Here is a 21,625-nt window from a genome sequence, read left to right on the forward strand (position 1 = left end):
AAAAATTAAAGAGACAATTCATACTTTGGTTATTTTGTCAAAAATACCGATTTATTCTGTTTTTTATTATGACTGAACAGACATCCCACGCCTTGGTTGTGAATTCAGAAAATACATAGCTTAAAAATAAAAAAACAAGTTGCCAGTTTTTTTTTTTTTTTTTGCAAATTTAACTGTTTTGTTTTCAAACTTTTTTTTAGGCTTTAAAACATCCTTAGTTCACAGTTCCATCCCTATCGCACAAGCACGAAATTTCAAGAAAAAGGTCATTTTTTCCTCATGAGTAGAAAAAAAAATTATAAGTTTAGGAGGTTTTAAGGGATATAGAAAAGATTGAACTTTATGAGTTGTTCAGTGCAAATGTTTAGGGGAATAAATATAGTGTGTGGGCACATAAAAGTAAAAAAATTTGGAACCGTCATTTCAAACAATATTAATTTGATTTTGGTTTCTTCTTGCAATTCAGAACTGATGACTTTTTAGATAAAATTTTCAGTAACTTTTGAACAGAATCACCCCAGATCAATTCTTTATAATTATATAATTATAAAGAATTGACCCCGCATAATTAAATAACAAGCAAACTGATTATGCAAAAAAAAAAAAAAAAAGGGAAAGGAGGAATACATATTGTCAATTATCTGAACAAGCACCAAGAAATTATTTTTAATAGTTACAGATCTAGAAATTTTTGAACTGTCAAAAAGATGGTCACAAAGTTGTTGTTAAATGCAGCAATGATTGAATTAAATACCTTCCATTGTCCTCGATATATATATATATATATATATATATATATATATTAAATTTATTTACTTACTTTTTAGCTCTTTTTTGAAATAGCTATTAATTACATGAAACTTAGTTTTGTTTAAAAAATATTGATAGTTGAGTTAGATTGAGGAAAAATAAGAAGTCTCATAATAAGTATTTAAAAATACATATTGTAGGAAACTTAGTCATTCAATTAGATTGATTTCAAGTATAGAATGGGAATGATTTTAAGATGGGTTTGCTTTTGCCTACAAGATTTTTATAAAGGGCTCGTTTTTCAAATTGGGAGTTTTATGAAATGTCTTTTTTCAGATTATCTTTCGGAACCCAATCCCTTGACCAAGGAAAATAGCAGCAAAGGTGTGATTCAACACTTCTTTGGGTACCAAAATGAAGCTTTTGCAAAATTTGTACATGGGTGCACCGATGGGAGGTCACTGAGACCTTTTTAATGTTCTCATATAAAAGCAAATTTCGTCTGATGATTGAGTAAATTTAACAACCTAAATGCAGTATTGTAATTTTTAAATGCAAGAGTATAATTTTTTGTTAGATGCGTGCCTCATACAAGTATTTTATCATTCTGGAAAATTTGGAGTGTTTGGCAAATTGAGAATTTTCCCCATCCCAAAAAATTGACGCTCGGAACGACCCTGAATTTGTGATTGTAAGAGTGAATTCTTCCATAAAAATTTGAATTAAAAAGAACTATTTATAAAACAATTACAAAATGGCAGCAAAAACCGTTTTGAATGCCTAAAATCCTTTACTGTATTATTTTAACCCCTTGACACTTGGACTGATTCCTTCACGTATGTCAAGGGTGAACTCATAACCTTTTATAGTTCGAGATCTCGAATTAGAAAAAGTTAAATCTCCAGAGTCATTATCAGTTTTATGTTTGTGTAAATGGGGATTTTATTTTCCAGTATCAGAATGGTGTTCCAGTAAGTTCTGGCCTCCCAATTCAACCCATGTACATATATATCAATTATTGCAAATTTGTATTTTTATATTCCATTTGAAATAAGATGAGGATACTGCTGCTATTTATTTATAATCAAGAAATACTCCACAAAAGGTCGCAATGCCTGAGCTGTCATGTGATCGAAGCTATGAGATGAAATGTGATTGATAAGTCTCACATAGCCAGATTTCCCTTAGCCAAAAAGGAATTTTACAAAAAAATGAAAACGAGTTCAGAAACAAAAAATGGGCTGTATGCATTGAACATCTAATAGTCCTTTGTGATAAATTAGGACATACACATTCTACATCTTGGATGTCAAAGGGTTAAGGCAGTTAACTTTTGCTAGGGAATTTATTTTGTATTTTTGATTTTGTAAATAAGATATTGCAGCAATGCATAAAAAAAAGTTTATAATAAAATAAGAACAAAAATCTATTTTTTAAAAAAATTAAAAGAGAAAGGGCATTAAGATCTTTGGAGAACACTCAATAATTAATGAGTTAATGTTAAATTAAGGTAGAAAAGGGAAAAAAGGAAGAGAGAGAGAAAAAAAAGACAGGGAATTTATTTAACTTAATATACAATTAAGTCTATGAACAGAATTCCTTCATTTATGATTTTTACAGGCAATAATATTGAACAGCAAAAAAATAGTTAGAGAGAAAGCTACAACTTTGCAAAAACGTAAATAAGATCGATCAAATTATAAACTTCTCTTTCGAAAGTGGAAATGCAGCACAGTTAACTTCAGTTATGTTTATTTCAATACAAATATTTATTATTGAAACGGCTTCTCCTGGTGTCAAGTCTTGAGAATTTTTTATGACCAAAGTAGTAAATTTCAATTTTAAGTTGAAATAACTAGGATTACTCATTTGAGAAGAGCAAAACATATCTAAACATTTATTGAAAGTAAAATATCTAGGGCCTTTAAAGATAAAATTATTTGTGAAATTCCATTCACATGAAAAAATACCCGTTTCTTACATTTAAATTACTGAAGTTGGACCATAATACAAATTTAGTTAAATTTCCTAGCATAAGAATAAAAAACTTAAGACTTTCATTAATTACCTTATTTCTTTTTTAAAGGAAAATATTCTTTGCAGAGAAAGGGAATAATTAGACATGAATATTTTTATTTTTTCAGCTTAACAGAGCCTAGAATTTCAGAACATCAAACTCTTTTACAACGATTAAAAAGAAAAAAAAACATAATATATAACAAATTGGAATTAAGAGTAAAAATTATACTGTCTGGGAGAGTATAATTTTTACTAGGACAGTGGTGCCCAACCTTTTTCTGCCCGAGGGCCGCACCTCTTATTAAAATCATTCTTGGGGACAGAACACACATAAAATTTCAAAATATTTCATTCTTTTCTAACTAGCATAATAAAATATGCAAAAGGAAAAAAAAAATCACAAACCAAAAATTGTTGTTGCTTAGGCGATGTTTATTTTAGTAAATGCATGTGTTTCAGAAACCAATTTCTGAACATTTGGCTTCAAATTTGTGACATTTTCACTAATAGTGCCCTTCGATTTGTAACATTGAACAAAACAACGGGCCACACCGATCAGCTTTGCAGCTGGATTCGGCCCGTGGGTAGTAGGTTGAGCACCATTGCTTTAGGACAATTCATGCATTCAGAACTCAACATTAAAAAAAAAAATACAATTTGTGTTTTTAAGTTTGCTAAATCAATTAAAAATTATTAAATCGAAATTCAAAGTAATGCTTTCCAAGAGGGGGTTGTAGTTCTTGCATATTAATTATTTAAAAGCAAATTTTACAGGGGCTTTCATTCTTTACAGTATTTAAAAGTAAAAAGGAGAAAATATAGCTTATGTTTTTCCATAGGTACTAAGTCTCGTTTTTGCATTTCATATTTTATAAATCAGTATATATTACACACCAAAGAATGTCATTATTCTCAACAATTGAAATATAAAATCACCACTAAGCAAATCAATTGATAGCTTGAATGTAAAATTACTTGTTTTGAAGAGAAATATATCAATATATAAAATTAAGAAAAAAAAATATATTTCAGATATTTGAAAACCATTTTAACAACAATGTAAAACATATAAACACATAAACTTATGATTTTTAAGATGAAAAATTTACAAGAACATTGAGGGTGATAAAATCTTTCATATGATTCCCTCTGGCTTATAGAAAGTCCTTACATTCAGGTGGTAACATTATCACTTGAAGAAACTATATCTTTTCTTACCTTTTATGATCTCAAGGTACAAAAATACCGCATAATGTAAAATATTTCACAATTTTTTTTTCAACCAGTGTTTTGTACAATGGAATAAATTTTACAGTCAGATGTTTTATGCTAAAAAAAGCTACCATGAAATAATTACATTCTTACAGGGTGTTCAAATAAAATATTCATTGAACACCGTTTGAATAAAAATAATTTGTTTTGTTGAATAAAATCAGCATATGTTTTTGGCAGCTGCTTCATTCATATTAAAATTAAAAGCAGTATCATCTGGTCCACTGACGTTTTCTTGTGCTTTTGCAGCATGACATGAGAGTTCAAGAAAACATTCAATTTGAAATGTGTCAATGGGATATACAATGCAATGCACATGAAATGAATGTCTAATGCAGAATATTTTTCTTGTCAAACAAAGTTTCGTCGCAAGTGATACGGAAGAAACTCAATGCGAGATGTTTGTCTCATTAAATAAAATGCTACAGTCAATGAAACAAAATTAAGTGCACATAACACGTTATGATTGTAATGTTAATGAAAGAGGAATCTATCCTTAGTCTTTAGTAATGGTTTCAGTTTGTATTTGCACATGAACAAGTTCAAGAAAGCACGGGGATATATTTTAATCTAGAATGCTTCAGGTTTTCTCACGGGCCTGCACTTTGTACCGATTAAAACTGGAATATGGAGGCTTTGTGAAATTGTCTACACGAATGCAAGTAGTAGGTATATTATCTTCAGTCAACCCTAACAACCAGTTTTTGCACCATTTTTCTTGATCTTCTTGTACATTTTCTAAGAGCCATCTCTGATGCCACTCATGAAATCGTTTCCCCAACTTCTGTGAAACTTTTTGGTGAGACTAGAAAAGAGAAATAAAATAATAAACGTGGTTTAAATACGATGGCAAAAACTTGGGAAAAATGGATAAAAGCAATATAGTTCTGTATGCAATAGAATTGAAATTTAAATCAGAATATTACTTAGGTATTATTTTATTAATATTAATTTAAAAAATAAAATAAAATTTAAAATATAAAAACTCAAACTAGGTTGAAAATGGATGTTTAAAAACTTGCTTTTTGTTATACAATGTTGATAAAAATGTAACATTCTTTATGTTCTGATGTAATAAACTGGACTGAATTTGATGAGATTTAACTATTTTATGAGAATACTTTTTTTTATTAAAGTTGAAAGTTTAATATGAGCTATATTTTTTCTTTTTTTTCATAGTCATATTACATTTTGATTAGAATTTGAATTTCTTTACACTTCTATTACTCTTACAGCATAGCAAAGTTTGTATTTCTCTTACAAATTAACTAAAAGACAAAACTTATTATTACAACCGTTAATTGTTTAAACCTTTGCACCAAAGCCAGTGAGTTATTTTATTATTATCTTCTGCCATTTTACGCATCTGCTATCAATGTATTAACTAATATACATTTCACTAAAATAGTACAGCATCTGTATTTAACTACCCAAGTGATTAACTGAATGTTGTAAACATTACTTGTAAACATTTGACCTACATGCTATTAGTGTTAAAAATAGTAAAAATTAAAATGGTTACAATGACCATAAATAAATCATGTCTATTTCTGTCACTTTGGTAAAAAAAAAGTGGCATACCTCCCCCCCCCTTTTTTTTTTTGCTAGAACAGTTCTTAATTTTTTTTTTCACAGTTATTAGTAATAAAACAACAATTGTCGCACACTATCGAATATAACAAGTCTATCGCAGCAACAACATTTTGTGAAAATATAGCCTCTGGTGTCTTAATGGACATGTGACATTTTAATTACAGGACTAATGACATAATAATTTAATATGGCTGACATGTGACATACTGAACTTTCAAAAAAAAAAAAAAAAAAAGTCAAAAGAATTGAGGTTTGGAAAGCTAAGCTCTTGTTGAACATGTTTAATTCACTTGCTAAATATAGTAATTGAGTCAATTTGCGCTGCACAGAAAAATCCTGCAATAGTATGATCAGCCCATTTTGCCACATAATGGCCAATACACCTCACAGAAAAGAACTACAGAGAGCTACAGGAAAACAAGTTATGCTGCACCAACAAATAGTTCAGGCAGAAGGCACAACTTCAACATATATCCTCAATTCACATGTGAGTGGGTATGATTTTTGATGGTATTGGTTAGAGTATCCCCTTTGCCTCCCTCCCTTGGAAACATTTGAAATGATGGTCTGCATACTAAAACAAGAAGAAAAAAAAAAGAGAATTTAAAATGCACTCTGAGAAATAGATTAAAAAAAAAATAAATAAATAAAAACTTTAAGCACAACATATTAAATCCATGTTTTAACAAAAAAATCTCTTAGCAATTGAATTGCAGCTGGAATAAAACAATGTATTGTCATCACTAATCAACAAAATTTTTATTCTCACCTGCAAAGCTTTTGAAAGACTCTTTTTCCTATACAAACATTCTTCACTGTCTACAATCCATGTCATTTTGTATGAATTCACATTAAATCTGCACCCATAGCTATTAGATGTCGAGTCCCCATTCTCGGTTATTTTATTCAGCCTGGTTCTTTCCAGATACTTAGCTTTAGCATTTAATCCCACTAAACCTTTCACAGCTTCACCGGCACCACCATCTTCTAGACGGCTTAAATCTATCTTACTCTCATCGATTTCATCTTGAATATTTTGCAAACTCAAGTCATTTTCTTGAGAGTAGTCAGTTTCTTTTTCTTCATTCATATTTTTGGCATGATTCAACCAATTATTGTTCTGTCTAAAAAACATAAAACATTTCCTATTTTAGATTAAAATATGCATTAAAATAAAAAGTGAATACAAAACATCTAAGAATGATGGGCTAAATTTCAAGGAGGAAAAGTAGGATTCCTGCCGTTCAGACATTAACATAAATGATTAACGAAATTAGTGAGAAGAAATGACAGCAAAAGAAAAGAAAGACCCCATCCACTATTACAAAAAAGCACCGGAAGAGAAGGACAGCTTTGATAAAGATACAAGTTCAGAAAGAGCTTTAAAAAATGACTTGTGTAAAAAAGTTTTAAAATAAAAAAAAATTTAAAAAGAGAAAAAATTTAATGAGGAAACTTGTAAAACTAAACAAAACAAATTAAACTAGAAAAACAAATACTTAAATGAAAATATAATTTAAAACAAATGTGATATACTATATCCTACCAACCCCCTACACCAGATATTATGCTCAGAACTTTTGAATATTCCTTTTGGATAATTAAAATTAAATTTTTTTTATTAAATAAAAAATGATAAATTGAGCAAATATTGAAAATTTTTTAATAAATTACCTTGGAAGAAATATTGGATTTTTCGCTAGTTTGTCTTTGAGTATGTTGGCAATATTGTCTTCACAAACATATTTTCTTACAAATGCATTCCATTTATTTACAGCGCTTTGGTCTTCTGAAACATCAGAATCTGTGTCTAGGAGCTCAATGGTCAGTTTGCATTCTTGTTTATACTGTAAATATCAATGATAAATTTAAAAGAAGAAAAATAAGAAAACTAGCTAAATTGCAGTTTACAACCAAATATTTTGGTTTACTTGGTTTTATACTTGGTTATTGCTCATGATACAACTTACCAGGGTGGTTAAATTTTGGAATATGTTTAACAGTCTTGCTTTAGTCTGAAGTTCAATTTAAATTAAGTAATGATAAAATTGTGAGCATGTAACTAAATAAAAGCACTCAGCATCAGGGCTTTTATATATGTGAATACAGACATCACTCTGTTTTATCTACCAGAGAGCTTAAGTTTCCTGTTTTTCTTAGGTCACACAGCAATATTTGACATTTAAAACTTTCATTACCTTTGCTCAAATTTTGAAATGTTTACATACAACTCAATTGCTGTTACATTTGTGGAGGACTTATTATTTTTGCATATTCAGTTGAATTTGTGTGTAATTTTACTTTATACTGAAAAGTTTAGCCACTGAGTGCATGGCAACAGCTAAAACATTTATTTATAAAGCGAGTCGCTTATTTGCTAGATGCGGTCTCCTACTTGCATGCCTGCTAGTGGCAGGATGTACGACATCTACATTTTTGTATTGTAAATAAAAGAATTTTATTTTATACTCAAGTGTTCTTCATATGTTCTCATGTTCGCGGCCAATTGGACCTCGCGACACATTCAATAAATATTATGCAAATAAAAATGATTTCAAAATTGGCACTTACCACTATTATTTTGAACAAGTTTTCATCACTCAATTGTTCTGCCTTCTTTTGGTACACAAGTTCAACTGTAGAACGGAGGGATGATGTTGAACACGCACCACCTGTTGCTTTACGCTTTGCCTCTTCAAGAAACAGATTAGTCAACTGAGTACAAGGATCATCTCCAACTATGTGTTGAAGCTAGAAATTAAAGTTGAAAAAAAAATCATTAAATGCTAAATGAAAACATCCATACACCCTTTAAGGCTTTGTTTGAGGACACAGGCTTTTTTTTTTCAGCCGACACAGTTCCTTCAACACTTGTTGAAATAAATTCTAAGTGGCCTCAAACAAACCACTACACCTCAAAGGGTTGAAGAAAGAAAAGAAAAACAAATAAACAAAATAGTTGTTTCATCTGAATAATGTGATTCAACAACTAAAACAAGCTACAAGGTTAAAGACTACAACAGTATTTGATCTGCTCACCTGCCTCACAGCATTTTGAATAACTTTATCCAGGGTGAAGCCGAGATATGCATGTATACCAAACATTTCCCTCAAATTATCCTCATATTGGCTGCTTTCAATATTTCCATCCAGTAAGTTTTTTACCATATCCAAAAATGTTGGATAATAAGAATCTATATCAATGTTAGCTACAAATAAAAAGAAATACAATCAGTTTTTCTGTTTTTAATGTGCATTACAATAAACCTTAAAAATGAGAAGTTGTGTTAAATGCAAGTAGTTAACAAATCAACTATATACAGGTGAGCTACTTAAAAAATGACAAGAAAGAAAGAAATAGTAAAAAGCTACATTAAATGCAAACTATACTAAAAGGAATAAGTTTCAATAGTAAATGAAAGTTGCAAGAAAATCAGAATTTAAAAACAAATAAAAATACAATAAAACAGTAAAATCTAACAGTTTTGTTTAATTTTGTAGCATCAAAATTTTGTTGTTTATCAGCAAAAATCCTGATTTTCAGTACTTATTTCAACTTCTAAAATCAAATAAGTAGCACTGATAAAACATTCCACTTACCAAACAAAATTTCCGAAATCCAGACACCAGAACACATTTCTGATGTTTTGATTTGCTTTATTTGGAAATATAATTACATAACAATCTAACAATAAATGAAATTATTTGCATTAAAATTGCCATTCCCATTTTTTTGGAGGAGTGAAATAAAGATACAAAAATAGTAAAGAGGTATTGATTGTCTGGTGGTTTTGAATGCCTTGGAAAAAGCCTGCTTTTTCTATTGTTTTTAGTCATGAAAAAAAGAAGAAAAAAATTGCAGTATTTTTAAAATCATTTCTACAATTTCTGTGAATGTGTTTTCTCTTGATAGTAAATAAAAGTAAGGTTTCAGAGAAATTCTGGAACGAAGTCTGTGGTGGACGTGCATCCAGGAGACCCCATAGCACCTACAGCCTTGAAATTTTGTGCAAAATTACTTCGAGCCCGGGGGGTGTGCACTTGGGGTTTCATTTTTTAAAATTCAAATTAGTTTTTTGTAATTAATTAAATTAATTTTTTAAGCTTCTTTTGAGTAAATTGCCTATTAAAGGGGTGAAAAATTACTTGCATATATTAACATTATACATCCTTAGAAAGGATAGAATTTTCCGCATTCTACGCAATTTGTTTCAATGCTATTACTTAATCACGGTGGGAGTAATATACTTTTTTAGTTCGAACTGTTTTAGGCTTAGCTAAAATTTAGGTACTACTTTCTTCATTAAATCTATCAGTAAAAAGCAAAGGAATTGTCCCACAGTTTTCATTTTGACACCACTGGAAAGAGCGGCTTATTTTACTCCAGATTTAACTAGCGACCTATGATCGAAAAACTGAGCTTCTATCTCAAAAGGAAAAAAGTTACAAGCCGTAAAAAATAAGTTAGAATAATCTTATCTTCATTAAAATTATTGATATTTTTTTGGTGTTGCCATAGTTACTTCTTTTCGATTTGAATGTTTCTTGTTCACAAACGTTAAGGGTTTCGATTTTAAGGGAAAATTTTAGGCTCAACTGAATTCAAGGTACGAGCTAAATAGCAAAATATGTTACTAGAGACCAGAAATATGAAAGCGACTTTTCAAACGCACAAAATTGCAGTTTTTCGATGCTCATGAGCCCCTTGGCCCTTACGGCTCTGCAAGTTGGTACAAGTTATTTTGAAACCCAGGGAAGGGGTGCTTTTTGTTCTAAAGGGAGCTCATAATGTGTTTTTAATCGATTTCTTTCTAATTGACAATTTAAATCTTTGTGAATCAAATAAGATTGCGAAGCAATCTTCGGGGGTTGATGACCATTAACGAGCAGGGGGCAGAGCCCCTTAGTTCTTTTTAAAAAAAACAAGGGTGAAAAGTACAAACTTTTTTTTTTTGAAAAATTAATTTTTAGCAACGGATTTCAAGTCCCCTCCAGTGAGTTTTGGACAAAGAGGGTTTTGAAAATAAAACAATAAAGAAAGCTTAATTTTGAATTGATTTATCTGCATTTTGAAAGCCCACAATATGAACACTTCAAAACTAAAAAGGCATTTTTTAAATGTCCTAGTGTTTTTCCTATATCTAAAAAGGGGCAGAGAGCTTATTGACAAAAGTGCAGAGCGCATCAAAGGTTTTCTAAAAGGGTGAAAGGTGAATTCCCCTCCTAAAAATGCCTGAGGGTAACATTTTATCTTTATTATATTTATTATGCATATTATATTTCTTATATTGTGCTCTAACAACTTAACTAATTTTTGCTACCTGAACTACTATAACAGTGTTAATATTTAACTAAGATAGCTAAGCTTTAAAACAAATATAAACTCTGTTCGAGATCTTTTTTAGAAACCATTTATCAAATTTCTGCTTTTTTTTTTTTTTTTTTTTTTGAGAACAATTCAATTTTACACTGCGCAATTATTAACTGAAATTAGGCAAATGGAACAAAAAAGCAACACTTTAGTGGCATTGCTTTAGAATGAAAGCAACGAACAAAAATGAAGTTGCAAGAACTAACACTTTTAGAATACTTCCAATGGCAAAAATATAACATACATTAGAACTGATATAAGAGTTCAAAAACTGCACATTTTTAATCATAAACATGTTTAATGCACTTCATTTTCATTACATAACATAAGTTATTTCCAAAAAAAAAAAAGAAGTGGGTAGTTTCTTTTTTCTGAAATTAAAGTTTTAATTATTCACAAGTTTCAAAGTTATTCTTTAAAAGTATGTGTCTTTTAAGAATAACTTAGGCTTGTATCTGAGTATATCTAGTTAAAAAAATATTTCAAATTATTGCAAAATTATATAACCTAGCCTGCTGTAAAGACAAATGTGTCGAGTTTCTCAGTGGTATTTTAAATTTCCAGTTTCCAAATTGAGCAGCCGACCAGTAATCAGAACAAATAACTGTGATTTACGCAAAGAGTATTTAAAGAAAAAGTGCAGAGCTTACTTCGAGGTTTAAGTCGAAGTGCGAGAGCTGTAGATTGCTTTCTTTCTTCTTGGTCTCTTAGTTCTTCTGCTATTAGTATCTGTGAACATTCATAGATTTTCCATAACCTTTCACAAAGTATATGATGCAGACGGAAGAAAACATACCAATTGTTATTGGCAAACATAAGAGTATAAGATTCATCCTTAAAAAAGAGAGAGAGTAGCAAAATTAGTGACTTGTCACTTAAAAAAAATGTACATTATTTTTTTATAAATGGGAAAATTACCGGTAAGGAGTTATCCATAGTGTTGCTTTGAGCAGAGCTAAAAAATGACCTATCAGAGCTTTTATCATCATGAGATGGAGAAATATGACCAGTATTCGATGAGTCTTTAATAAAGCTATTACTGCATCCTAAATTCAAAGAAAGTAAGTCTCTATATACACTTGATTTTGGACTATCATTACCATCTTCTGTTTCCATATCTATTAGAAGTAAAAAAGAAAAAAGAAACAGAGCATAAGAATTCCTTATACACATATACCTCATGCCCACAGCCATTTATTATTCCCACTTTTCTCAGGAGAATACATGCATACAATCAATACAAATACCAAAAACAAATGTGGTTTATCATTCTCTAGGAGTTTTTACCATTTTATCTCATATCTGTATGAATTAATTAAATCCTTCACTAACACCTATCTTTCTGTTCGTTTACATGCAAGCATAAGCTAAAGTTACACCTTTTTATACCATTGCATTTTTCATATTGTTTGTGTCAATCACTTCTCCGGAAAGGGTACCAAATTTAAACATTTCCTTATGATATTTACAACATAAACTTCATGAAATCAAAATTTTAACTATTTAATCAATATTAATTTTTACAAAAATGAAAGAAATATCTGCAGTTTTCTGGTTTTTCAGAGCATTCATTGAGCATGTAAACAACAATATTAGGCTACAAAGTCATGTTTACACAGCCTTAAAAGATTTTTTTTGCAAATCTTATTAGCAAACAACCAATTTCCAAATTTGAGAATCCAAGATATGTACCACTACTTCATTCTGCAAGTGAATTTTAAACTGTGTATGTGCTTGAAAATGATTTAAAATTTAATTTTAGTACAATCTGCTTTGTACTAAAGTAGACCTGTAGAAAGCAGAGCTTTGATTTTTGTATTTTAGTTTTCTGCTAGAGAGATTTCTGGAAAATACCAATGTTTTGGGTAGCTTAATAATGGCGGAAAGTGGACTATGCCTTCACCCATTTCTTGGGCTCTTATTCCTGCGAAGAGTAAGGAAATTCAATCATAGCTTTGGTTTTTGGAATAGTGAGATTAGCTACTTTTAGTATACTTAATTAATCAATTTAGCATGTAATAAATGTTTTTTTTTAAACATTTTGTCGGGACATGGGTTGGACAGACCATCTCCCTTCTTGCAGCCCAATATAAAGTAGACTTTGAAATATAATTGTCAAAAGGAGGGAACAAGGGAAGAGTGATGGTTATATAGGCTCAAGCTGATAAATGTAAAAAATTCATTGTTTCACCCGAAGAACACAGGGATCAGTCGGGTACATCAAAGATGCTTATATGGAAGAGATAATTTCGAAGGTAATCATGTCTCTTGGAAATTTTAAAAGTAACAGAAAAAACTTGCTTAGGAAGATTCATGGGGATAAGGTTGAGGAGAAGGCTGGACCACACCCTGCAGCATCTAAAGCCTGGGAATTTTATGCAAAAGTACTAGAAACCTCAAAAATGATGTAAGAAATTTGGCTGTAACACAGAGCAAAGAGGGGCTGTGTAAGTTTACATCCTTGTTTGGCTAATTGAACAGCTCATTCATTAACAAGAATATCACAATGGCTGGACAGGGGCGGTGAGGATTTCAAATTGTTAGCAAGAAAATTAGTCATATTTTAAAAGTGTTAGCCAAATTTCAAAAGTCTTAGCCAAAGACCAACTTTAACTGATTTTAATGTATTTTTGTCTGTAAAAATATTTAATCAGAGAATGAAGTATAACTTAACTTTTGACAATCTTTTGAGGATAAGGGAAGGGGGGAGAATGAGGGAGATATATTTTTTCTATGGAAATTTCGGAGAATTTTTTGTTTGCCAATAAATTCACCAAATTAGAATTTTTTTCGCCGAATTTGTGATTTTATCGCGTTTGGCGTAGTGGCGAATGCTTAACGCAGTCCCTGGCTGGAGTTTTACTGGAAGTTGATCTCCTAGCCATCAATGATGAGTTCCTCAGTTTTTGATTTAGTAGTTTCAACTCAGTTTGACTTGCCATCCTGATAAGAGCAAAGGGAGAAAATGGCTGACAGTGAGTCAACAAGGAAGACTGCCTTTTCCAGAGAAGTACAGCTAAAATTAATGGGCTTAATTTTAATCTCAAAATAATGCACTAAATATAAACACTATCAAACTATTTTGATATTAATTTAGCATGTACTTAAGCTTTAACACAGACAAACAAACTACTATTAAAAAAAGTCCAAGCATTGTTCTTAAAACAAATGTATTTCTCTTGCTGATCTCTGCAGTTGAGAAAATCATGAAATGCCGAAAGTTTTTTCAAAAAGCATTATACATTTTGAAACAACATGCATTTAAATGGAATACTTACCATCATCTTTGTCGACTTCATCATCCGACAAATCTCCCCGAGGAGCAGAAAAAAAATCAGGGAAAAACTGCCTCATCAAATGTTTGATTTTTTGCTTATCTTCTTTTTGGGTTCCTATAAAATGTTTATGAAATTGATCCACTCTCTACTTAAAAAGTCTACTAAAACACATATGAAAAAAAATTTCAAAGTGTTATACATAAAATACTTGACTATCAAAAACTATAAATACAAAACTCAGGGACTCAAAAATTTAACTTTTAGTCAGTTTAACTTATAAAAACACAGAATTTTGCTTGAAAATTTTGAATTAAAAATGTTAATGAACACAAAAATTTTAAAAAATTGCCTCCTAACAAAGTGTAATTAAGCAACAAAATGAGAAAAACCAGAGTGCCGTGAGTCTTCAACCTACGGCACATCCGGCCCGCGAACAGATTTTTTTCCGACCTGTAGAGAGCCGACTAACAGTTTTTTTTTCAAGTTAATAATATATTTTGTTTAAAGCATATTAAAAGAAAACTAATCCTAAGAGATCTCAAAACCCACCGCTGTGTGCTTAATTTTTAAAAAGATCATGGAGGGGGGGGGGGCTGTTGCTAACTGGATTGTCTGAATGTACATTTTGTTCAATTATGGCTCCCCTTGCCTCCAAAGATTTGCAAAGTGGGCCTTGAGTAAAAAAGGTTGGAGACCCCTGATATAGATGATTGTCCACAATGATCAGTTTAATAAATGTTTCAAATATTACTAAGGCTTGGACTGTAAGCACAAAAGATACAAATCTGAAATATTTACAGGGCTCTTCATCCCTTTTGAAAAAATAAATAAATAAATAAATAAAAATAAAAACATAAAAAATCAAAAAAAAAAAAAAATCTATAGAAATAAAACAGAATATATATGCATGTATGTTCCCTTTTCAAATCCATAGTTTACGTTAACTCTTGACCAAATTTAGCAGGGAGGTACTAAGGTGCCCGAAGAGGAATATAGGGTGCTATAACTATCTGATTGTCCTCAATTTAGTCTTATTTTAAAGCCTGGAAAAAATACTCCCAAAGTAGATTTTCTTCCTTTGAATTTAAAAAAAAAAAAAAAAAACCTAAGGCTGTAAAATCAACAGGAGAAAAATTTGAAGCATTTTTAAGTAATGGAACATCAATATTAAATCGGAAATTTATTGTCTGCCATGAGGTCAGTTTTAATTAGTGTGAATAAAATCATTGCCTAGAAAGATCTGTTGCCATTTTTTTTCTCGACTCTAAACAAATAAAATTCTTGCTTTTGCTTTGAGGTAAAAATTTCTCCTTTTGATTATTTTTTGGCCATTTATCTTTTTTTTTACTGCCAGCAGAAGATGATCAAGGATTTTAGTTGTATTTCTGGACGGTTGCTTTTAATTTATTCGGGACTTTAGATTTGCAAATAACGAAATTTAAGAATTATTATTTTGATGGAAAATTTTACAATATTGGTGGTTTTTTTCTCTAAATTCAGCCTAATTGTTGAACATGCGTCATTTGACATAACTTTTACTTTTGAGGTAGATCGTCTCATGCAAAGCTGGGTGACACAGCTAACAATAAAAATAAAAAATTAAATAATTTTAAAATTTTAAGAAATGATATTGCTTACTATTTTTTAAGTAAAAGGTTGAAATATAATTTTATCAGGCGTTAAATATAGCGTTATAAAATTGTTACACTTGCCTGTTTGCCTTTTTACATGATGTATAACAAGATTTGCTGCATCTTTAAAAACATTTTTACTTTTATACTGCAGTACTAAGTGAGGTCCAGTAGCAACATCAGTAACACCATCATCCACTTGTTCATGCCTCTGTTAAATGTGAGAAAAATTAATAATAATTCATAGCAGTCATATAAATTTTATTTGAACAAACTAATACACATACCTCTTCATATATTGTTTCAATTTCATTTAATATGCTTTTGCATCTCAAAAACTTCACGTCATTCTGCTTGAAGTTGATTCCCTGATGATCCAATGATTTTAAGTAATATTTTTCATTTTGTTCTCTCCAAATTTTATTGAAACTCTTTTGAGCTTTACGCCATTCTTCTTCTTTTGCCTTTAACCTAAAAAATAGTTTGTACATACGTATATACATGCACACACACCCCAATCTAAACTTTAAAATATATTTATTTACATTATACAATGTTTAATGTAATCAATACATTGAATTTATACAATAAATGCTGATTACTTACCATAAAAATATGGCCCTTTAAATGAATATTAAAAAAAAACAAAGTCACAGGGTTCATACCCTATTTGGATAAAAAAAATTCTATGACTTTTCCAAGACATTTTCATGACTTCATAAAAATTCTCATGACCTTGTTACATAAAAAGTACTTATTAATGTCAAACATGCCAACTTTTGGAAATGAGCATTAGCAAAACTTCAGATTTGAATGCCACTACCTCATCGAAGCACTAAGTAAAGTGAAAATACAGTAAATGATGTAATGATGCCTAAATGTCTAATAATTTTTCTGTAAACAGGCAGAATGATAAAGAATGGGGAAAAGGTTGAATGAGTCAATAATAAGTTCCAATAAATTTCCTTCAAAAAATGCCTTTTAGTGTCAACAGTTCATTTAATCATCCACATAACTTGACAGTATTTCAGTTCTTTAAAGTAAAGCAACATATGTAAAGCAACATTTTTTAGCAAATTCCTGTTTGTAAACCAGATATTTATTTAAAAAAAAAAAAAAAATCAGTAATGGATAAATCTTCTGATTGAAATGAACTTGTTTATTTATTTGCACATTTTCAAATGCATATAAATTAATAGGGTCAGTAATTCCAAAGCATAGTTCTTGATTACTGACATTGAACGTAGCAGTGGGTTGCATCGATTAGTTTTGCCATACTGTTTTACAGTAATTAGAATTCCCCTATTTCTCTATTTTATCACCTGAATAAAGATCTTTTGTTTTCTAAAACCTTCAACAAATTAAGTTAAGTTCTGATAAATTTAATAATAAAGTTTTTTAAGAGTGATAGAAACGAACTTGGGTGCAATTGAATTGCGTTTGAGTAGGCGTGGTAAAAGGAAGAACATACAAGTTCACTACTACAGAATATAAAATAAAAGAAGTGTTGAAAATAATTGTAAATTCAAAATGAGTGATGTCCAAGCAGTAAAATCTTCTTCTTCATCAGCACAACAGCCTGGAGCAGGCCAAGGCTTTCTCCGTCTGCTTCCTCCAGGCGGTACGACACGTTGCCAGGTTTCTCCACCTGTTCACTCCCAAAATTTTTAGGTCCTTCGCAACACTATCCAGCCACCTTGTTGCTGGTCTTCCCCTTTTCCTTGTACCCTCAATCTTCGAAAAAGTTCAAGCAGTAAAATCACATTGCAAAAAAATACGAGCGGCTGCTACAGAATTGGATGCAATGAGATTTCAAAATTCAGATCATTCAATTTTCCACTTTTAATAGTTTTTATGCACAATAATGTTAAATCACTAAAGTTTTAATGCTCTTTTAGCTACTGTTCCTTTCTCTTTGCCCAGGACATTTTATATGACTTCAAATTAAATTCCATGACTTTTTCAGGCCTGAAATTGGCTTTTTTTTTTTTTTTTTTGTGACTTTCCAGGATTTCCATGACTTGTACGAACCCTGATAAATAAAATAAAAATCTAGGTAAGTTAAAAAATTGCTTTGTTTTTCATATTTATTTGACAAATGCCCAACATTTGGCTGAACCTAAGCCTCATGAGCTCTCCAATATTTTTTGACAATGTCTTCATACTGAGATAAAATACAACTTTCTAAATGTTCAAAAGTCATTAGTTGTTTGGAGTCACACAAAGAACATTCCGAAGAATCCACCACTCTGATTCTATAAACATGGTCTTATAAACGGTCATGTCCAGTGAGACCTCTAAAGAGAGCCATTGCAGTCTTCCTAGGATAACTGGAAAAAGTTGTTTCCCCCAGAGCCCTCCATTTTTTGTTAGGCGCATGTTGCATCAAATCTTGTCTGAGAATTTTTTGAGGGTCAGGTTAACAAATAATTTAGTAGAATGGAAGAACATTAGACCCCTTTGTTTACATAAAAGCTAGGGTTTAAACAGGGATGAAAATAGCCCGAATTAAAAAAAGAGGAAAAATTGCAAGACTTAAAATTTGAAGATATATTTTTTACATTATGCTAAATTATATTGATACTATACTGTCTTTTAAATGTTAACAAATAAGGTTTTTTTTTTTTTTTGTGGCTAATTTTGGAGAAACTATTTGAAGAGCATTTTGAAATTTTGTGGAGCAGCTGGGTATATTCTATAAAAATTATTAAAAAACCAAACCCAATCTAAAACTTTTTGAACTTTGACGGTCATTTTAAGCACTAGCATAAAAATGATAATTTTTAAATTGATAAAAAATTTTAAACACCATGTCATGATTTGAGAATCTAAGCATCTTCAATTTCCAACATTTACATGTCTGTCATAATAAAATAGCACAGTATAGTTTTAAAAAATTTGAATTTATTAAGATCTTCAAGAGCTATATCTTTGGTAAGCCTGATAAGCATTAAAACTAGATTTGAAGAATGACATTGGCTTAAATTAACTCAGATGGAATAGGATAAATATTTTTGAATGGGAGTGGCAGTCTTCATTAAAAAATAAATAAATAAAGAGTAAGAAGGGTTGAAGATATTAGTCTACAAAAAGGTATTAATGTCTAAGCAGTAGAATGGTATAGCAGATAAAAATGAGAGTGTTACAGAAGCGGATGCAATCGGATTTCAAAAGCTACATCTAACGATTGCACCCACCATCACTCTCCAACATTTCCCCTCCACTCCTATTTCACTATCTTTACCAACAGCAAAATGTTCCTTACGTTTCTCAAGAAGGAACGTGTACCTCAGCAAGAATCCTGATAGGAAGGTTGGGGTAGAAGGGAGGTGAAGGGGTATTTGCGCGATCGATCGCTAGAAAGTGGTTGTGAAATAGGTGTGACAAAACAATGAGTGTACAAGTCTTCAGCAAAAAATAAAATACATACAAAAAGGGTGGAAAATAACAGTCTACAAAAAGTCATAAAGGTTTAAGTGATAGGATGGCATAGTAGACAAAAATGAGCAAGTGTTATGGAAGTGGATGCAGTCGGATTTCGAAATGCATAAACGCTGATGCTTTCTACTTCCTTCTTGAGCCTTTTTCCTTCCCCACCCATGAAACAAAGTTCCTTTCTTTTTGCTACCTTAGAAAGAACACGTGAGTCAGCAAAAATCCTGAGGGGAAGAACGCGATCGCGATCGATCGCTTGAAAATTATTCGGCGGTTAGGAAATGAAAAAAATACAAAAAGCGGAAAATCGCGGATCTGCGGAAGATTTTCATCCCTGAAAAAAATTAGAGTTTTTTTTGAAAAGGTTCAGTTCACCAGGGACTTTCGCCAAAAATAATGGCTTTAACAAGTTTTTACTTCCTTTTACAAAAAAGGAAGTATTGTATTCGTGAAAAAATTTCACTCAAAAATCGGCTTTAATTTCCATTTTGCTCACCCCCAAATGAATGTTGGGTTTCTTTTTCGACCCGACCACACGTACATATGTACCTAAGAATGTATAGACGCCCGAAATATCCATTTTGACTTTCGCGAGTAAATAACAACGAGTTTTCTTGTGACTTCTGTATGTACATATATATGTGCGTATGTATATGGCATTGATAGACATCGGTAAACGATATTTATCCGCGTTCTCATTCCTAATGTAATGTAATATAAAATTTACTTTATTCAAATTAGATTAACTTCTCAACGCTTTGGGCACATGTAAAGTTTCAGTTTTAGGTAGGCATCCTTTGATGCCCAATCATATGCAAATGAGGCAAGTATAAATAGTGAACGATTCCAATCGTTCTCTCTCTCTTCTTTTGTGTTTGTCAGCCTCTTGTGAGTTAGGTCCGATAGGTGTTGGGGAGTTGCGAACTCCGCCTCCACTTATGGCCAGGGTTTATTCTTATGAACTTATTTTTGTTAGTTTATTTATTTTAGTTACTATGGACCAATAAATTTTTGGTAAGATTTTAACAAGTTTCCAATGTTCATTTCTTCACATTAACATTTGATTCTGCACCTTCCACTGTGTGATATTATCTCTGCTTGTATAAGCATGTAACATTGTTGACTGACTTACGAAATTTAGCCCTTCGGCTTTTCGTTTAAACATCGTAAGTTATCATAAGGGTTATGGGCCCAGCCCTACCCAATTGTATCATAATAATTACGTGTTCAGTATCATGAGTAATATAAATGTATTAAGATGTTTTCGAATTGTCAGCAGAGTAGAGTATTAGACTTCGTGTTTTTGTGATGAAATGGAATGTTGTAACTGACTTGTCTTTTTGCTGAATCGGTAGATGACAAGTGTTTGGAAATCTTTTCAAATTGTTTTCCCCGCATCGGCGTTGAATGAAAACTGTGAAAATAGAAGCTTTTCTTTTACTTTTTGGAAATTTGTATTGAATCTTTAAGCCATGTGTAGTGTTAACTTTTCTCAGACGTTTCGTTTGCATTTTATGGGGGGATATAGTTGGTTTGGTGTTAGGCAGAATAGTGGCTGCTAAATTCAGCGGAAGACCTGGACTTGTTCCAGGGGGGAAGCTGTAACAGTTGCACTATTTAGGTTTTTTTTTTCGGGGATATTTTGGGATTTTGTTGGTTGTTTTTTTGAAATTAGTTTTTTTTATATTTTTGGCGTTTTTCGTGTTCTTATCAATCATGGCATCCCAGAGTGTTCCTATCGAAAAATTAAGGTCTGACAACTATGTGAGTTGGTCATCGGATATCAAATTTGTCCTAATGGAACGAGGTCTGTGGAAGATTGTAAATGGCATTGAAAAGGAACCTTTTTCTAATGATGAAAAAAAGGCTACTGAGCAAGAGATTCGTAATTTTCAAAATCGACAAGATGTGGCCCTATCCATAATTTATTTAAATTTGGAGAAAAATTTCAAAAAGATAATCGAAAATCAGGTCAACGCGGCTGATGCCTGGAAGGCTTTGAAAGATCACTTCTTTCCTGACAATCGTTGTCAGCATATGACATTGTTTTCAGAGTTATCCCAATGTCGTATAAAAGAGGAAGAGTCGATAAATCTTTTCGCTGCCCGTACTCGGCAAATTTTTGAAAGAATTAAGGCTATAGACGCGAATTTCTCTGAAAATTATTTGATTTTTCAAATTTTGCGTCATTTGCCCTCAGAATTTGACAATATTTGTCAAGTTATTCTTAGAACTACTGCACAGGAATTCACATTTAATAAAGTAGTCAGCGAACT

General features: G+C 31.2%; 1 protein-coding gene across 1 annotated transcript in view; it reads right to left on the reverse strand.

Annotated features, from left to right (window-relative positions):
- Positions 1-3,853: 3,853 nt before the first annotated feature.
- The window catches only part of LOC129222443 (paired amphipathic helix protein Sin3a-like), a 37,279-nt gene continuing 19,507 nt past the window's right edge, over positions 3,854-21,625 (reverse strand). The window contains exons 8-17 of the mRNA XM_054856957.1: positions 16,202-16,385; positions 15,996-16,125; positions 14,284-14,397; positions 11,924-12,123; positions 11,656-11,839; positions 8,674-8,843; positions 8,206-8,385; positions 7,309-7,481; positions 6,404-6,758; positions 3,854-4,846 (exon numbers count right to left, since the gene is read on the reverse strand). Of these exons, the coding sequence (XP_054712932.1) occupies positions 4,622-4,846; positions 6,404-6,758; positions 7,309-7,481; positions 8,206-8,385; positions 8,674-8,843; positions 11,656-11,839; positions 11,924-12,123; positions 14,284-14,397; positions 15,996-16,125; positions 16,202-16,385 (1,915 nt within the window). The 3' untranslated portion in view covers positions 3,854-4,621. The remainder of the gene's footprint in view (positions 4,847-6,403; positions 6,759-7,308; positions 7,482-8,205; positions 8,386-8,673; positions 8,844-11,655; positions 11,840-11,923; positions 12,124-14,283; positions 14,398-15,995; positions 16,126-16,201; positions 16,386-21,625) is intronic.

The sequence above is a fragment of the Uloborus diversus genome, chromosome 5 (genome assembly GCF_026930045.1).
Source record: "Uloborus diversus isolate 005 chromosome 5, Udiv.v.3.1, whole genome shotgun sequence".
In the NCBI taxonomy this organism is placed as follows: Eukaryota; Metazoa; Arthropoda; class Arachnida; order Araneae; family Uloboridae; genus Uloborus; species Uloborus diversus.